Source organism: Cynoglossus semilaevis, chromosome 11 (genome assembly GCF_000523025.1).
Source record: "Cynoglossus semilaevis isolate Cse_v1.0 chromosome 11, Cse_v1.0, whole genome shotgun sequence".
NCBI lineage: Eukaryota > Metazoa > Chordata > Actinopteri > Pleuronectiformes > Cynoglossidae > Cynoglossus > Cynoglossus semilaevis.
This window is the reverse complement of record NC_024317.1, coordinates 8652156-8671953: the sequence shown is the minus strand read 5'-3', so window position 1 is coordinate 8671953 and position 19798 is coordinate 8652156. Positions and strand designations below refer to the sequence as shown.

The 19798-nt window shown below is 40.7% G+C and overlaps 2 protein-coding genes and 1 non-coding gene across 3 annotated transcripts in view; 1 reads left to right on the top strand and 2 right to left on the bottom strand.

Moving 5' to 3' along the window:
• Positions 1-4673: 4673 nt before the first annotated feature.
• Positions 4674-11265, bottom strand: LOC103386224 (protein unc-119 homolog B-like). The gene is made up of 5 exons (XM_008320400.3): positions 10622-11265; positions 9361-9474; positions 8332-8431; positions 7945-8117; positions 4674-7248 (listed from the first exon to the last, which is right to left on the bottom strand). The coding sequence occupies exons 1-5, from the start codon at positions 10860-10862 to the stop codon at positions 7136-7138; spliced, it is 741 nt and encodes a 246-aa protein (XP_008318622.1). The 5' UTR covers positions 10863-11265; the 3' UTR covers positions 4674-7135.
• A 1116-nt stretch (positions 11266-12381) lies between these two features.
• The window catches only part of LOC103386223 (inner centromere protein-like), a 20819-nt gene continuing 13402 nt past the window's right edge, over positions 12382-19798 (top strand). The window contains exons 1-3 of the mRNA XM_008320398.3: positions 12382-12600; positions 16359-17381; positions 19110-19768. Of these exons, the coding sequence (XP_008318620.2) occupies positions 16369-17381; positions 19110-19768 (1672 nt within the window). The 5' untranslated portion in view covers positions 12382-12600; positions 16359-16368. The remainder of the gene's footprint in view (positions 12601-16358; positions 17382-19109; positions 19769-19798) is intronic.
• trnar-ucg (transfer RNA arginine (anticodon UCG)) lies at positions 18011-18083 on the bottom strand. Its single transcript has one exon. It is a non-coding gene; the product is annotated as a tRNA-Arg (tRNA).

Below are 19798 nucleotides of genomic sequence, written 5' to 3'. Positions count from 1 at the left end.
AAAAAAACCCCTCTCACTCTCTCTCTCACTCTCTCTCTCTCTCTCTCTCTCTCTTTCTCTCTCTGCACCTGACTGGAAGTAGTGATGAGTAAAACTCTCTGTACCACGTGATGCTATGTGCATGTGCTGAGTCTGAGACAGGCCGTAGGCTGTGCATGTCTGTGTGTGTCAGCAAAGTGAAGGTGGAGCGGGGGGAGGGTGTGACTGTGGCCTGCTGGACCATAGTAAGTGAACAGAATGTAGGACAGGGACTTCCACTAGCTAACCTATCCTGGCTGCAGCCGAGGTTGGGCGTGCTGAATTTCTGCATGCATGATCAATGGCACTGAATAAAAAAAAGAGAGACACAGTCGAGGAAGAGAGTGGTGTGGGGGAAGGGCTGGAAGTTGGAAACGTGAATGGGATTCGGAGGAAAAACAGTTGGGTTAACTTTTCAATTTTTAACTAAGTCTCTGCAATAAAATCGAGTAATTTAAAACATACTCCTGATTTTTATATACGTTTTACAATACACATGCCAGCATTTCTAAAACTTTAGAATTCTGGGAAAGTTTGCTCAAAAGGAACGTTGAAACACATACATGTATGTGTGTGAGAGAGAGTGTGTGTAGGTGTGTGAATACAGGGCCCTGTGTGTGACAGTGGTTTTGAGTGCAGCTCTTTTCGTGCCAGATTTTGCTCCATTTTTCTCGGTCTCTGTTCCTCTGTCTTCTTGTCACTTTGTCACCTTAAAAGACTCTGATAGTTTGTATAAACCAGCTCTTCACTGCTTTTGTTTCCTTGACCACCGCTGACCCAGAGTGGGAACCTATTGTCCACGAGTGACCTTTGACCCACCAGGGCCTGGGACCTGCTCTCTTACTCCCTCAGGGCAGTTGAAAGAGAACAGGACTGGTTGAAAAATAAAGAGTAAAAACAAAGACATCTCTGAATTTCCACTTAAACTCTTCAGTTGCAACAGAATTTTTTTTCTTTTTTTTTTGTTAGTCAGACACAGTCATTTGCATGTGATGCAAAATACTTCAGGCAATGAGCACTTCTTTTACAACTCCACTGAGGTGAAACCAGTCGATATATGAAGGTGACAAATAGAATAAAATATGTGTTTGATGGACAGAAGTACAAACAGAATGACGAAAGAAAATGTCTCAAAGATGACACCAAAAGTCCACTTTAAACAACTCCATTTGCTGTGGGTGTTTTCTTGCACCTGGCAGGTGGCGAGCTAAAGAAATCATTACATGAGACTGAAGAAGGGAGGAAACAGGCACACCTGTGGTTGGAGCCAGGAGCCCCACCTCCATTCTCCGATCACAATCCCTATGTCCCGCAGGGAAAGGTGTGGCAGAGGGAGAGAGAGACAAAGGGAGGAGTGAAAGAGAGAGGAAGGAAGAGATTGTCAGGGAGATTTACTAGCCTCCACAGCAGTTGACTGAGGGTTGAGTTAACCTTTTATTAATCATACAGTAGTGCAAAAACGCTTCCAAAAGTGACTGTGGGCTTCCTGTGAACGCAAACAAACCAGAGACCTTCTCCCTAAATGACACTGGATTATTGTTCCATGTCTGCCTGTCTGTCTGCCTGTCTGTCACCTGTCTGTATCTGCACACAGCTGGTTCGGCAGACAAACTTAAGGAATCACACACACAGACACAGAAGCAGTTTAAAGGCTAGTGGTTACATATCAGCAGAGAGCTAACACTTAAAGACAGATTGTCAATAGCGCACTTGCCTCCTTGGAAATTGCTATGGCAGTGGCAGTGTGTAAAAGGGCCGTCTATCCATCACTGCTGCGATGGAGCACATTATTAACTCTCCTATAAGTTACTGTGTCTTATCTGCTGTCACATCACCAAAGCCTGACATGCTTCTAAATTATGTGTTGCATCCTTTCAACTCAAAATGAGACATTCATTCAAAAGTGACACATGCAACACTCACTACTCTAGAAATCATATGCAAACAAATAAAGCTCAAAAATACATACAAATATATACTTCCTCTGCTTTTTTTGTTCTGTTTTTAGGAATATTAAAGGCACATTTTGTAGGATTTTGCAACACATTGTGTCTTAATAGCCATCAACTCACCAAATATTTTCAAGCATGTACTGTAGAATAACAGCATGCTTAAACACTAAGCATGGTGACTCAATATGGTAGGCATGATGAAAGTAACTTTCTCCAGATTCAATTATGCATTCTGGTTATAATGATAACCAGAATAATATAATATATTTTAAAATAAATACTGCTTCAAACACAGTGTATCTTTGAAAGACAATGCTTCTACTGTTATACCTATAAGTGTACATTCCCCGTTCAAAGTCAGACGTAATGGCAAATAGATTTCCACATCTAAAATTATATTTATTTATATTTAGAACCAACAGTTCCTATATACGCTTGAAACTTGACCTCCAGTCTCACTTCTCTCAGAAAGTGATTGCTGGAAATGACATCATGACAGCTACAGATGGAGTCATGGCCGTCTATGAAGCCATCCAGGGCTGTGTGGTGACTCATCATCTCTTTGTCGGAAGACATGCTGCTGCGGGTAATGTTTAATGTTAACGCGTGATGGATTTCACACCAAGGGCCTCCGAGGGGGACAGCAGAGAAAGTGAGGAGGAAAGAGAAGAAAGGAGGAGTGAGAATGGAAAAGAAAAAGGGAGAGACACTGAGGTAGAATGGGTGTATGTAGGGCACAGAGAGGAAAGATGGATGGCGATATATGTGAGAAGGAGCCATACTACCTCTCTACCAGGTACTTCACAGCCACACATGTAAACACATGAATAAGTGGAGTTGTAGTGCATCCATATATCTCCTTTAATCTCTTTTCCACCCCCACCCCCACTCTCCCTCCACTTCTCTTTACCGGACCTATCAACGCCATTCCTTGCAGCTATTTTTAGGCGACCACTGTCCCCTTATCCCCCCTGACTCAGACAAGATCACAGTGTGTGTGTGTGTGTGTGTGTGTGTGTGAGTGGGTGTGTGTGAGAGAGAGAGTTTCACAGGGAACTTCAGTAGAGCAGAGCTGCTAATTCTTAATCTCAGTGTTGTTTGATTCATTGAACAGGGCCTTTAGGAAATCCAGTTACAAAAATAGTTGTGAGTGTGTGTAACTGGGGGAGGTGAAGGAGGAGGATTCGTCCCACCTGCCCAGTGGTTTCCGGTGCATGTGTTTTGATCCACAACTGACTTGGTGAAAAGTATTCCATGAAGGTCTGGGAACACACAAATCATCCCTGGAAAGTTGGAAACAGAGTTATTTATTGCTTGCAATGTGTCCGTGCACGTGCATGCTAATTGTAGACACTAAACCCAGTTATGTTGGGATTGTCGTTGTAGCAGCATGTGCTGAGTGCAGTAGAGTAACGCTCAGCTTTGCGTGCCACAGTGTGCAGGCGCCTGGCCTGATGGACAGCCCTGGTTATTGATTCATACACACACACAGTTTGATTGGACTCTGCTTTGTGGTCCAGCCTGAGTGTGAACATTCTGTTGTCACACTTTATACTACTATACTTTATAGAGCAAAAATGTAAGCCCTTAAGGTCACCAAGTGTCCAAACACTGTAAAACGATTCAGGAGGCGTTAATGAGATTCATGAGAAATCTCTGTTCAAGGCTGGAAACCTATGCTGAATGTGTGCGAACTTTTGCATTGTAAACCAGCATCCTACTATAACAGACACAGATAAATGGTATGGCACTATTTAAAAAAAAATACTGTCATGTAACCCTCTTTCCTCACAAATATCAAAGCATAGACTTTTAGATATAGTATGCAGTCCAGATTAGCATCTAATTCAAATGATTGAATCATGCAATAGTAACCACAGGGTGTTATTAATATAACACCATGTGATAAACCGTGATGTGTGTCTTGGTTTTTGGTGTATGGTACTGGAGATATTAGCATAATTATGAAATATCTGTAAGAATCGTTATGGGTTTTTCCTCCGATAATAAAAACCTGATAACGCAGTGCCTTGGTATCAACAAATGACGTGTGCCCTAAAAATCTTTTTGGGGATAAACGGCTGTATATTAAAGTGTAAGTCACTGGTAGCATTGCAGTTCATTTAATTAATTTATTTCAATTATCAGGATTGTATGTAGAATGCTGGTGTCAGCAACGCATGCAGTGGTTTTTACAGATAAATAAATACATATTACCAGGCCTATATCGGTATTGGTTGATATCGGTATCGGAAAAAGATATTATCTGACATCCAAAACCCAGAGTCCAGAAATTCCAGGTCGAATTGCATCAGTAACGACATCCATTTCTTGTCATTATACCCCATCAATAAAAGCTACAGTCCAAATAAATCTCATACTTTAAATTACCTTTAAAATATATTAGATTTTATCAGTGAATTTATTTGTATTGTACACATTTTACTCTATGCAGTATGTGACTTCTCCCAGACACAAACTAATCTTTCCACTTTCTGTAGATTTGGCTGCTTTATAAAAGAAGTGTGGAACTTCAGCCTCTGTCTTGTTTACATGGCCTCTCTGTCACAGCTGCAAAAACCAAGATTCACATTGACTCTTAAAGAGCCACAACAGGCACCCAGCAGTCTGTGCACAGACTTATTGTCAAACAGCACAAACATGATGGATGGACTTCAGTAAAACAACAAGTTTAAAGTGATTAAGTCAACGCCGTATCACATTAGATTTGGGCTTCATTATGGTGCGGAGAAATTGATTTGTTTAATCTCATAAATCAAACCCTACTACAAATAAATATGCAATCATAGAAAGACATTTCACCAGGAAACACATTTGCATTAGTAGAGTTTAAAGAAAAAAGACACTGAAAAAGTAGGTAAACAGGACACTGTGCTGAACAAGTTAGGGGCTGTATGTATTCTTTTGTACTTGGCTGAACTGTATGTTTCTGTGCATGTGTGTTCAGCTGTGCAGCAACAGAGTGCAGGGAGGAGAGAGCAGAGGGGATCCATTGTGGGTCTTTGTGTGCCTCAGATTGTCCTCTTCTCTGGGAAAGTGGAAACTCAACACTCCTCTCTAGAGGTCTGGTTACCAGGTGAGAGAGGAGGAAAGAATAGGGAAAAACAGAGCGGGAGAGCAAGTTGCATAGGTGTGGAGAGAAAAAACAGAAAAGGAAAGGTGAGAGAGAAAAGAGCATGTGAGTGTTTGGGCATGAGAGCTGGAAAGAGAGATGGAAATCGAGAGAGAGAGAGCAAAAGAGAGAGAGAGAGAGAGAAAGACAGAGATGAACACAATGATAGGAGAAAACAGCCTGAGAAAGAATAAACAGAAAGACTCTCAGTTTTGGGTTTAAATCCCCCTGGAATTGGGGTGGGGAAAAAACGGACGATCAAAGTGTGACAATCCCGATCTTTTTCAATGCTCACTTGTCATTTTTAGTCAGGATGTGAATTAATAATGTGGAATAAATGTCTTATTTATTAGTGTAGAGTTGTTGCTGCAGGAAAGTAAGACAAATCAGAGCCTGCCCTCGTTTAAAGTCATTCAACTTTGCTTGAAGCAAACACCAATGACAACGTTGTCAGCGCAATAATAAAACATACAGCTGTGATTTTCTTTTTCCCCCACAAACAAATATGAGACTGAGGTGAAACCACTGGGAGTCTACGGGGCTGAGTTATAGTATAACTCCTCCTAGTGGACACTGCTGGGACTTGGCTTCTCCAACTTTAAATAAACTTTCTTCAACTTTTGTTATCTACTTAAAAAAAGAAGCAAAATACGCAGCATATCAAAAATGTACATTTATCTCTTTACTCTTTACATATTTATAGTTGTTTTTTTTGTTTTTTTTGGTCTTTACATAAACAATTTGTTCAACCCTGAACACCGGAAGTTAACAAGGTACAAAAAGTAGGTGCACTATCTCGACAGATACCACCCAAAAAACCACGCAGTTCTAACTTGATTTGGGTATTTTCAGATAAACACAATAAACTGATTTTTTTCTTCAACACAGGTTATTAAAATAAGATGTTTAATAAGAATATTGCCTGAAATCTTTGTCCATCACTATAGCTTGGAAAAAGTAGACTGTACAATTTTCTTTTTAAAAATCTCTTATGTCATCACATGAACCACGATAATTAAATAACACAGACTTTCACTAGGTTAACTCAACTGTCGGTAAGAGTTATTTAATCAAAACGGAACAATAAAATATAATGCAGTTAGTTGGTCCCTGATCTTTTAAATGAAAAAAACGAAAAATAGAAAGCTGAGAGATAAAGAATACATCATCTCTATTAGACTAATAATAATAATGTTTCGTCTATATATGTGTGTGTGTTTGTGTTAGTTGGAGGACAGCATCACTGGAGTGACCATGTGTGTTTGACAGGAATGTTCTATGGACGGCTTCTGTTTGCCTCCCCCTTTATATAATTTGGAGTGGACTGCGGCGTCCACAGCTCTGAGAACAGCTGTTTCTGACAAACACAGCAGAAACACAGCAGTGTTTGTGTCACTTAGGGGATTACTGTAGGTGAGAAGGAGCATATGTGTCTGTGCCTGTCGGTCTGAAGAGGGTGGAGGATGGTTTTTAATTCGCTCTGAGTTTAATGAGCATCCCTCTATTAAATATCTGGTCTTTCTTCTCTACAGTCGCCTGTCTATGAGAATGATGACCTCTGAAGTGTAATCTGAAAAAAACTCGCAATAAAATTTCTCACTATGATCCTTTCTGTACAAACTGATATTATAATTCTTGAATACGACACACTGTACATCCCCTGAATTAATTAACAGCAATGACAAACAACAAGTCATTTTTTACAAACACAAACATGAGGTGCGTGCATGTGTGTGTGTGTGCAGGTACTATACGACATCATGAAATGTTTGAATGCGTCGCGTGTGTGAATACAAACCACATTTACGGAAAAGACAGCAAATTTCAAAAAAGGCATTGAAAGCTTACGTCTCCAGTTTTTTACTTGAACTGATCATTTATCTTTTACTGCATTCTAAAATGTATACAAACTTTTTCTGTCAATGTGGTTTGTAGCTGTATTGATTGTAGTGTAATCTGTACAGGTACCAGTGTGCATCCATCGTGCACATATTGGTGTGTGGCCTCAGGTTTGCACGCTCGCAGGCAGACATCACTGTCCTCCATTGTAGGCATAGTCCGCCTTGTTGTGCATGACTAGTCTGTTCTCCACAAAGTAGAAGCTGTCTGACCGGGTCTCATAAGGACACTCCACCATCTGACGGACTGCAAGACACATGACAGGTCATGAAATCAGGCATCATAATGTGACATTTATAAATATACTCACAAAAACAGTATATATATTTTTTAGCCTGTGAGAAAAGTAGAGCGGTGAATTGGTCTGGAGGACATATTTTGTCTATGAGCCAGTATATGTGCAATGACAGATGAAGCTTCCTCTAAATAATCTCAACTCAAACTCATTAACTTGAAAAAATATTGTACATCTGGGAGCACTTCTGTAACCTATTTTTGTTCATTTCCTAAAAGAATGATGCCTCATTGAAAATAAAAAAACGTTAACAAAGATACTGTAGTTTGATTAAAGTAAACTTAAAAGTCCTTCATTTTCTTTTCCCTGTGAGATGCAAGACAACAGCCTTATAGAGATTCTTGGTTAATAACCAGCCCAGAAACAAAACAGTTACTAGAATGTAACCTGGAGTTTATATAGTAAATATCTCCACTGTGACAAAGGCTTAAGAAGGAAACACTGTTGTGTAAATATCAAGTGAAAGTACTGTTGATCTCCTGTGGAATTCCCCCTGTATAATGGTACAGTAAAAAAAAACACCTCATATTCTTTACGCAGAGAATCATGTTATACTAAAATAAATGAGTTAAATTATTTCATTTAAACACATGACACAGGCATTGGTGTTTGTGTTCTAGCAAAGTGGTTGTGAAAAAATAACTCACCAAGGCTGTCCGACAGCTGGGGGAACTCGTAGATGTGCTCACAGGTGTTGCGACTGTTTGGGATACAGAAGCCGAAGTCGAAGTCAAAGCTCTTCAGCAGGTGATCGCGGAAGTAGTGTCTCTCGATCATGCGGAAGTTATTCAGAGGCCTGTTTCCAACAGTGAATTCCACCCTGATTGAGCAACACCGAGAGAGAGACGTCAGAACAAGTCTATTGTAATCATAATGTTATAGTTGAGTTGGCGTGAATGCACTGCAGATCAAAATGAGTATGTGAAGCACACAAAAGATAAGGCTGCAGTTGTCTTCTGTTGTTTGTTTATGGAACAAGTGAGTACGTTTCCCCGAGCTCTGTGTTGGTGACAGAGTGAGTGTGAGTCACTCACGTAGCTCCCACGGTCCTCAGGCGCAGGAAGGCTGGGGTGAACTGGTATCGTACAAACCGTCCTGCGCTGGCGTCCGCCTCCCTATTCTCCTCATCGTCCTCTGAGGGCCACAACAGAGGAACAAGTCAATTTACACCGACTGTTACCTAAATCAAGTCCAATTTATTTTCAGAGTAACTTTAAGACAACAGGATTGAACCAAAAACATGTAGTAGAATAACAAAATACGTAAAAGAAATATGACGCATCACAGACAAGTAAACAGACAGAAAGAAAGAGAAGAAAGATGGAGAAATAAATACACACTTTACCATGAAGGAACTGGGTTTTAATATTAAATATAATTTATATTATATTTAATATTTAAACCCAGCACCAACCCGTGGATCTGTTTTCCACACATTTTACTAGTGGGGAAACACATCCAGGAGGTGGCAGTATGGAGACTCCAAGGTTGCAGATTTCCCATCAAAACCCAGAGAATAAGCATAATAGCATTTAAATTCTGTAGCACTTGATGAGTTGATGGAGTTAGAACAGCGTGGCTTTAATATGTTTCAGCCTGCCTGTTAAATGTAGAGTTGATTATCAGCATGCTCAAAAAAATGGCCTATAAAATAGACTGCATTCTAATATTTTCTTATCTTTATACATTATAAAGGTACAACATTCAGCTTATTGCCATCCAAACATCCAACTGACATTGAGGCGTCCTTCTACAAGACACACTGACAGACAGACAGAATATTGGTACATTATAGTAAAATGTAAATAAACCTGACAATCATCAGCATATCAGTGAAATAAAATTAAATGTTTTCAATAGAAAACAGGTCGCAGCCAATCCCTGTACTGATCAGGTGAAGGCATTGGGGTAAAACCTGGTCTGTCAGCTAGTCCATCACTGATTTCATTTAAACGTAGACCAATGAAATTGTTTTTAAATGTGAGTTTAAGAACAAAGGCTGTAAGAACAAAGGCTGAGTAAATACAGCACATTAAAACAAGGGCGAGGTTGATAAGATCTACCTGCATGGGGGGGCTTGGCAATCTCAAAAAGGACGGTGCCTGTCTCCAGGTCTCTGATCTTGAAGCGCACAAAGTCAATGTTATAAATGTTTTCCTCGGGTTTACAGAGGTATCCTGCAGTGATGACAGGCAGAAAACAGCAGATAGAAACAGTGAAGAGATTTCCACTCCGGTTGTGCACAAAGGTTTGCATATAAAACAAGACTTTAATAATTAAATGAGTCTCTGCATCCCCATCATAACTTCTGTGCTCTAATTTACACAGCAAATAACAGTGTATTGTTTGAGTGTAACATATTAACTAAATGTACATGCGATTTACCTACAAAAATATCTTTCTAAATGTATGTAAAATAATGGAGAAAATCTGTCCTCTCAAAATGTTTAAAGGTTTGCATAACCTGTGGAGGCTCTGTGAAGTTTCAGGGATGCATTTCAGCTACATTAGGATTACTGTGTAACAACTTGGTGACATGAATCCTCTGTTTTTTCTTTTAAAGTAATGTTTATTTTTCATGACTTCATAAATCTGATTTTTTTTTAGTTGAGTGACAGATCGATATTCCTTCAAATCAAGAGGTTGATGGCTGCATCGTGACCTAACGCACAGCATCATCAGGCTCCTATTGGATAAACGAGCTGTCAGCCACACCTGGTGTTTAATCACAGTCAACATTGCATCAATCTTCTGTGTAAACAAGATCATATTATTAAAAATAGACATTAAGTCATTTAGAAGAAAAGACCCAGGATGACCGTTAAAGCGATGGGATTGTCAGGAAAATATCTCAGATGCTACAAATTGAAAAAAGAGCAGCCTTTAGGTTAGGGGTGCAACTATTGTCTTTAATGTGGGGTTCAGTGACATGAAACCCTGCATGAGGATAAAACAACAATGTTTTCTCTTAATATTAATACTAGATTTTATTTCATAGGTGCCTTTCTTGTAAGTAAATGTAGTCCTTGGCCCTGGCCTTCAGTACAGCATCATCAGAGCACAGCGAAGCTGTTAACATGTCCTGTCGTATGCATGATTCTTTAATGTCCTCCACAGATCATGTTTGTGTGTTTGTGGCACATCAGCTGTACTAAATATAACCTGTCATACATAATTATTAACCGGACTCGTCATCTACTCGGCTCTTACGTAATGCGCATAATCTAATCTGTTAGGAACATGTACATACATGCATAATCAAACAGATTAACATCATCATCATCATCCCCATCATCATCATTATGATCAAAAACAACATCAAACCTCGCGTTGCCACCCTCAGTCCCAGCACGTCCTCCGGTGTGATGTGGTCACTCTGGGTCCGCAGTTCCTCCTCGGTAACAGGCCTGCTGTCTACCTGGCTCCTCCGGGACTTAAGCCGCTTCAAGACACCTCCGCCAGGCTTGCGGTCCCGGGCAGCAGCCGCAGTGCTGTGGCCGCCTCCGCCGCTGCCAGAGACATCCTCGGCAACCGGAGCGTCGCTGCGCGCTTCGGCTCCGCTCATCGCTAAGACTCTCTCTCTGGCTGAAGGTCGGAGGTCTGACCCCCCCTTCCCCACTCACCTCGGTCAAACGTTGCAGAAAGATGGCGTCGTAGATGTAGAGTGTGGAGATAAGTGTCGGCGAAACAGTGAAGCTCTAGTTTTTGTAAACACATGCTGCACAGTTACCATGACAACTACGTGCGCCAGAGGAGAGGCTCCTGAAGATGTTTTCCTTAAACGGCCAGCAGAGGGAGACACAAAAACCTCTGTACTACTGACATGGATTGAAAAACGATCGCAGTTTCATCTGTTATACTTGTTCAATCGCTTTTAATGTTTTATTAATCTTTTTTTTAAATATGACCTTAAATGTGACATGGTTTATGTATATTTCTATTTATACATTGTATATATCATTGGTTATTATTAACTATTATAAACTATTCATTCCCAATAAAATATACATTCATGTGCAGTTTATATTGTTTTATTTATTGTTTTAGCTATAGTCTAATCTGGTTTATTTATTGTTGTAGTCCTGTGTCTGTCTAATAATACCCGGGCACTTGAAAAACGCAATTTCGGACAATTCCATGATAGTAGTTTTGGCCGGACAATAAACGATCAAACGATCTGATATGAGGTAGCCTATATACAAACAGACTCGACACAGTAAAACTGCATGTTTATTCGACTGGTGCACGATTCTTCCTGCTGTGAAGACGTTGCCTCAGGTAACGTCAGCACTCTCTACAATGCAGGGAGAGCCGCGCGGATTCAATTCCTTTTCGCTCTGGGTAAAGCGGCTTCAGTCAGAACCTGTTGATCCGGTCAATACAATAGCACACTGTAATAAATTCACAGTGTGTTTACAAACTGCTTCTGATTTTAGATTTTCAAAATAAATTTCCCACGTTTGTTTAAATTCGGCTTCAAAATTAATGTGCATTTTAGTCTTGTAGTGATGCCTTGACTGAATTTGTATCATCAGTGAAGTACACTGTGTGACAGACGGGTTCAGGGTGGTGGTGGGGCTAGGAGGCCACTTTTTATTTTTAATGGCAGTGGACAGACAAATAGTTGTGTTATGAACAAGAAAAAAGAAAGATATATACTTGACTTAATTATGTGATATTAAGTAAAAACAAGGCATGTACAACAAAGGAAAGAAATGATACACATGGATATTTGTCTATTTTAAAATAGACACTGAAAATAAATGTGCTTTTCAAACGTTTTTGATCACAGATGCCAAAATCCAAAATCTGATGTTTCATAATAAAAGTAACAAGAAATAAGCTTTTAAATAAGTGCAAATGTTTAAAAATAAGTGAATGAAACTAAGCTTATAAACAACAAACATTTCACCAGACAAATGTCCTACAAACACTTGTAAGAGTAAATATTTGTCATAGAACAAACATGGCTAAACGTCGGCCCAATCTTTGCTTTTATTTTGAAGTGCACGCACCCCTATATTCCGGTGTCTCTGTGTGCGTATCCATGGGTAACTTGACGCCCTGGCGGCGTGGGGCAGACCTGAGGGAGTGTCTGCTGGGTGTAGGAGTGGGAGCGGCTTGACGTCTTGTTGTTAGTGTGAATGAGTTTTTAAAAAAAAAGAAAGAAAGAAAAGAGCTTCTCTCTGTCTCTGACAACAGCTCAGCAGGAGACACAGCCGCGGAAAAGAGGGGAAACTGTTTTCTTTTCTAAATTTCACCCGCTTTCTTCCTCGACCTTTATGACTGCGTGAGGACTAAAGGTAAGGGAAAATAACAATAACCCAAACTTTGGCATGTGTTGAACAGTGTAACTGATGGGAATCTGTAGGACAGGTGCACGATTGATATGAGGCAAAACGCGTATCCACCTACTGTGTAAATTTACACAAGACTAAATGTAAAAATGAGGGTTATTCCGCCGCAGCTTCTTGAGGACGCGCTGCTGGTTCAACGGCAGTGAGTTCGTTGTTTATTTGTTACTCATTAACGACTTGTGATCAAACATATGTGCAGATGTTTTTTGAATGTGAACGCCATTTCCTTTATTCGGTGCACACATAAACTTAATGTTTGTCCACGGTTGGAGACCTAACTTTGCTCAGAGTGTCACTCAGAGGAGGAAATTAATAATACAGGACAGACCCGGTGTAAGGCTGGCCTTGGCAGGTTAACAGGCTCTGAGGGCAAACATAGATAAAGTGGAGCTACAAGCTGCTGCAGAGACCTGCTGCACTCTGTGGTGAATGTGGCTCTTTTTTTTCCCTTCTTCTTCAACAGCAGCTTTTTTTCTTCCTGACAGTGTTTGTTTCAAAGGAATTCAGCCATATAAAGAGAGGGAGCAGTGGGGAAACAATCACAAAGAGGACACTCTTAACTCCAACAGTTAAAATGGAGTTTAGGGATTAAGGATAAATGGTCATGGGTGTCTTTTAAAATCATTCAAAAGTGATGCATGCCCCTTGTTAATAAACCATCGTCCCAGTGTGGGTGCTCCACTCAGTGCTCTACTGAGATTGCTCCCGCTTCAGACAGATCACTTCCTGTCCAGCCTTGTAGCCTGTTTGGTACAGTCATGAACTGTTTTCTACTTTCAACCTGGTCAACCCGGTTGTTTCCAATTTTTTTCAAATCCTGACATTTCGGGCAATGCAATGGTTATTTGCGTTAAGACTCAGGAAGCGAGGCTTAAATGTTGTCTACAGGTGACTTTTAATTCTTTTTAAGAATCTCTCTGTTGCCAAAATGAAACGGCGATAGCTTGCTTCCTCGTTTTCTGGCTTGTTAATTAGTTACATCCAAGAAGGCATTGTTAAATCCGGAAGAAATCAACCAAAAAAACAAACAACAAAAACAGCAGTGTGACAGTGTTTATAGTTATTTTATTTTTAATTTCTATCAACCAGATGCTAAGAGATTATTTAGACCGATTGTTTATCTGATTTTCAAATTAGCCTTTTGTCAACTGCAATACTGCTTTCTGTATATTGTACTGTCTCATCATCATAATAAAACTGCATCGTTTTAGAGTCCATAGTATGGACATTGAAATGAGACGTAGAACATCACTGAGCTGAAGGTCGAAACGTGTGACTCACATAGTTTGTTTATCTGCGTAATCAATTAAGGTCAATGCTAAAAGGTTGAACTGAGCTTTGGTGTTTTCCCTATTTTAGTGAACGATAACACATGTTTTGTTTTTTTTGGTACCCAGATTACCAGTGGAGGCAGATTTATGTCCACTGATAGACTGGTGCTGGAGAACTATAACCCTCAGCTTCATAACCTGGGTGTGTTAGTCTGACCCAGTAGTTTACCCACATATTATAGACAAGTCTACACACCCTTCAGTGGAATCGTGAGTAGATCAGTAAACTACGCTGGACCGGTGTCATTTGGCAGAAGGCCCATCAAAACTTAAAACATGAGACCAGCAGCTGTAAGATGAATTATAACAGAAAATAAATAAATAAAATCGTAATGATCTACACATATGACAATGACCAGTTATTTACTGTTGTGTCCTCTTGGAGTGACTGAGTTGCTACGTCCTTAGGAAACAATAATAACGTATAAAAAGATCACTTCCCTCTTTCATTTTCTACTCACGATAAGAAGGTTAGAAGAATAAAGACGTTGTGAAATCTTAAAACACCACTCAAGATGACTGTGGGTGTCAAGGCAGGGTGATATGACAACCTCATTTTAGCAAGACAGACTTCCTGTGGTGTTGTTTTTCCACTTTTGACTTTAACCTTTGAATTGTTGTTTCAAAAATGAAAGTGCAACCAATTAAATGTGCTTTATCATTCAACAGTAACAACTAATCTGAACTCTGGGGGGGGGGGGGGGGGGGGGGGGGGGGTCAAGAGGCGTGAGTCCACAGGTTAAGCATTAAACACCAACTTAACCAATTTAACCTTTGGCCACTTATTTTGTACTTTTTCCTTCGCTTGCAATTTGGATGAAGACACTGTGAGTTATTTTGTGTAACAAAGAAAAAACATTGACATATCATCTTTACGTTCATTCACACATGCACAGAGATTGCAACATTGGATTGTCTCGGTCTGACTTGTTCAAAACAGCCGTGACCACAGAGCAGGCAGAAGAGCAGATTTTTTTTAAATAGATCCAAAGAAAAATTGGCTGCTTTGCTTCCCTAAGCCGCCCCCTAACCTCACTGAGTGGTGTTGGACGGCCTCTTCAGCCCATTTTAAACCCATTACACAATATAACACAAAAGCCAGTGGTGATATATGTTTGAGCAACGAGTCCAAAGAGAGGCCAATAACAACACATGCCACATGTTAAAACTGTCTTGGTCTATACACACACACACTCACACTCACACACACACACATACACTCTGACTGCGCATCACATTGTTTATGCACAGCAGCTGTGCAGTGGTACTGCAAGAATGGGCAGGGAGCAAAATGCTGACACAATGAGTGTTGCACACTATTACATCTCAGGGCGTGGAGTTACTGGTTTGAACTAAAGTCTTACAGGTCAAACCAGATGACTTGTGACTGCAGTTCCTGTAGTATTCAGTGTCACACTGTGTTACTGTTCACATTTCCCACATTGCAGGGATGAATTTGGGCTTGTTCTAGGGAAGGTTCTCTTCCCTTGTCGCTCAGTTGAACTCAATTGTCCAGCAGTGATTGTCTTCACTTTATGTCAGGATAAGTCGGTGTAATTCACGTCAGAGTGAACTGTAGATGTTCATCATTTACGTGTGTTCTTCCTGGTCTTTGCGCAGTTAATCACTAAGCAGGGCCGCTAATGTGCATTGTTCTTCAGACCTCAGCTGGCATTAAAAAAAGTAACTCATCTTTAAATTAGCATCCTTCTCTGCATGAATGAAGGCTCCCTTAGACTGTCATGAGAATTAGAAAGAGAATTGAAAAATGTCTTGTGGTCAGAAAGTTATATATATAGTGCAAACTTCTGGCCCAGGGACCACATCCAGGTCATGGCCGCCCCAACATCTGGCCTGTGACTAAATGTCAATAATTATTCAGTATTGCCTTTGAGGTTATTTTTATTTTATTTTTTTTAATTTTAATTTTCATTCTTTCTGGTTTATTTAAGAAAAAGACAAAACAGATTTGTACCAGTTGTTTAAACTGTTTGCACTGATGGGGCCCTCGAATGATAAAACGGCAGCAGCAGTGGCTCCCCCTGGCTGAGTTTGAGAACCCTGCTTTAAAAACAGTGATTTGACATTCAAGCTTACACATGAAGTTTAATTATGCAGAGCAGCAATGTCCCAGTTGTCATAAACCAATTATTGCTGCTCAGGGAGTGAGAGTTTCTGCTGCACTTTCAAAGTAATTGATCGTTTTTTCTTCACTCCTGCAGGTGTAATGTGCTTCTTAAAAAAATCCAGACAGACCAGACTAATCAGCTTCCCTTAGTAACTAGGTCAACTTTGTCTCAGCTGCAAATGGTGATGTCTTTCAATGCAAACAATATATAAATAACTGTTTGTCTCCCTGGTTCTTATCCTCAGAAACTCAGTTATGGAGACCTCCATTGAAACTGGACGCCCTGTAAATCCCAAGCCGCCTCTGGCACCAAAACCTCGGATCACTCCCAAGCCTTTCTCCCTCCAAAAGAACACCACTATCCGCTCCATCCATGCTCCGACGTCAGTCAGCACAACTCCGAAGCCACCAGTGAAGCAGCCTGCAAAGCCAGAAGCCCCTGGTGTTCCTAAATCGACTGCATCCACCCAGGTTCAAAAACCTCCTCCCAAAACCACTACCCCTGCTCCCAAACCAATTCCTGGAGGTGAACCTGCCAAGAATAAAACAAAACCTACAAAAGAAAATAAAGCAGGTCCAAAAGACAAAGACACTCCTGAATCAAACGTCACACCTGGAAAATCTGATCCTGTCTCACAGAACGTTCCGGTAAGGGAGACACCAAAACCTGATTCACTGCAGAAAGACCAAGTCGTCCAAACAAATCACAAAGAATCCACAAGTTCTGTTTCTGTCTCAGAACAAACAGAGGACAAAAAGAAAGAAAATGGAACTCAGAGTTCTGTCACAGAAAAGACTGAAGATTCAGGAAGTGACGGCTCCTCATCTAAGAACATATTTCGATGGGGGGGCACCAGGAAGAGCCTGTCTACGCAGCTTACCTCAAAGTTTGAGTCAGGTGGCCCTCTCCTGCCCGTGCAGCCCACCAAACCTGTGTCCACTAACAATGCTAAAGAGGACGCCACCAAGGCAGAGTCCTGTAATGTAGAACAGAGCCAGGTGACACCAACAGAACCATCAAACCGAGAGAGTGATGAGGGGGGCCTGCAGGAGGACTACACGGGAGGAGGGAGTATCAAACGGAGAATCAGTCTCCTCTTTGACTCTTCATCCAGGCCAGAGGTCATGACAAAAAAAGACGAACCAGAAATTACCAACGTTGGAGGAGGTGTGAAGGAGAGAATTAAACACTGGGCATTGGAAACAAACACTGAGGATCTGAAGACTGAGAGGAAGCCTCAAGTTGCACCACGACCTCGTTCCAAGAGGTGAGTGAGCTTTTTTTTTTTTTTTTGGCCAGTTTGTGTTTAAGGACACGACTAGACTTGAATAAAAACAGAAGAACGTTCTACTGAAAATGAGAAGGGGGGAAAATAAAACAAGTTTATTTCATGGTTAGTGGCTCACATCTTTTCAGGTCAGTATTGCGTTTCGGCTGTACACATGTATTACCCCTCATAGCATTATTTCCTTTTTCCTCCTCAGACCGCTACGTTATGTTTAAAGCTAGGGTTTATATGTAAACACATTTCACTTTTGTTTGGGTTCTTTGGAGAGAGAAGCGAGGGCAGTGCTAGTCTAGAACTGCAGTGGGAAACTTTGACTGCCACTGTTGCCTGATGTGTGCACCAACAAGGGCGTGGTGAACAGAAAATGTTGTACTCTATTATCCAGATAAGAGACAGATCCATTACTTCAAATGACTACAATCAGTTACAAACCTCAACTCAGATAAACAATCTTAGGGTTTTAGATGTTTACGTTGCTACAAGACTTCACAGGTTTCACATCAAATTCACACTGTTAATATTCAGAATAGTTGTGAATATATACACACAAAAGCCCTGGTGGGCAACTGAAGTACTCACACACCTAAAAGCCAAATTCTGGGCTAAATTAACCACGAAGGGACTCGAACCCTCAATCTTCTGATCCGAAGTCAGACGCCTTATCCATTAGGCCACGTGGTCTCTGTGAACATGTTGATTGCAACTGCAAAAAACAGAAATCAGTACACATCCAGCAATGCAAGAAAAAAACGGTAAGGTAAAGGTAAAGTGTTTTGACTGGCAACTTTATTTTATTTCAAATGTCTGCACATTTTTTAGATTTAAAGAAGTTAAGTTTAAGAAAATGTTGGTTATTATCTAACTGCTTACAATTCAGTCACAATCTACGGTTAAGAACATGTAGAAACATTCAGATATTTGGGGAAAAACAACTGACCGCTTAATGTGAACGAGGTTTCAACCATAAGAAAGAACTGCCCTGCTGTCACAATGGACACAGTCAAAATACGTCACTCTGTCCCTTACTGCGTAAAATCATGGAAAGAGGAAGCTACATCTTTATTTTTGCACCGGGTTTTTCTGAGGATACACTCATATGATATGGAAATGAAGACAAAGGAAATGTGTTCTGTGGTCAGAGAGCTTTTTGCTTTTTTACAAAAGGACACAAACATCTGATGTCTGTGTCCTTTTGTAAAAAAGCAAAATGCACAAAACCTAGCATCAATAGTAGTAGTATTTATATGATGGTATCCCCGTAAGGCAGAAAAAATACACGACTTCCAGATACTATGTGTATTTCCATCTGGCAGGTATTCTTCCTAAATTACCAAAGTCCATAGATATTGTGTGGGTTTGTTTGACTAACCTGATTAAAACCTGAAAAATTGTAATGCTCAAGTCTGTTAAACAGTAAGACAAAAACTCTACTTGCAAAATTGCAATATTTATTTTCATCAGTTCCTAAAAGGTGTGTTTTTGTATCGCAGATGTGAACTGCATATCTAGTAAATGTCAAAATCCAATGTGTGTTTATTGCAGCATAACTTAGCAAACAGCATGTTTTTAGAAGTTGAAATAAAATTTTATGTGCTATTACACTTATATAATTTAAAAAAAATAATTTAGGACCCAGCTTCCAGGATTATTCAATGTCAACCTTTACTAATAAACCAAATTAAACTCCAATTCTTATGTCATTTACAGCTTTGAGCCTGTGGCTCCTAAAGCAGGAGAGAAAACACACAAAACTCCTCAAGTACAACCTCCTGTTCCTGAAATACCATCTACACACGCTGGGAACGAACATCCAGACGCCTCCTCCACTGAAAACCCTGCAGAGCCTCAGTCGGAGACACCAAGAGACACTCCTGCAGGAAATGAGTCTCCGGATCTGGTCTCAGGTGGAGGACCTGGAGAGAAGGAGCTGAGCTCATCAACGGACAGTCAGGTTCAACTACGCCACCGCAGCACATCTGCACCTCAGACGACAACCGATGACGGAGGTGACAGTGGGCAGCGTCCTCTGAAGAGAGACAACGTTAAACGTCGCTCTGTTCGCTTTGGGGTGGTGGAGAGAGATGACGGAGGGCCTCCACTGATCCTGGGCTCAGCTTCAGAATCCAGTTCTGAAGAAGAAGAACAAGAGGAGGAGGAGAAATCGGAGGAGGACACCACCGCGTCTTTCCCAGTCTACAGGCGAGCAGGAAGTTTTCATCATAAGGATGAGGAAGAACAAGAACAGGAAGTGGACAGACATTTGGAATTTGAAAAAAGAAGGAGAGCAGAAGAACACGAAGAGGCCAGACTAAAGCTCGAGGAGGAGCGTAAACGCGAAAAGCAGGAAAAGGAGAGGGCAGAGCGGCAGCATGGAGAAGGAGAGAAGCGGACAGAGT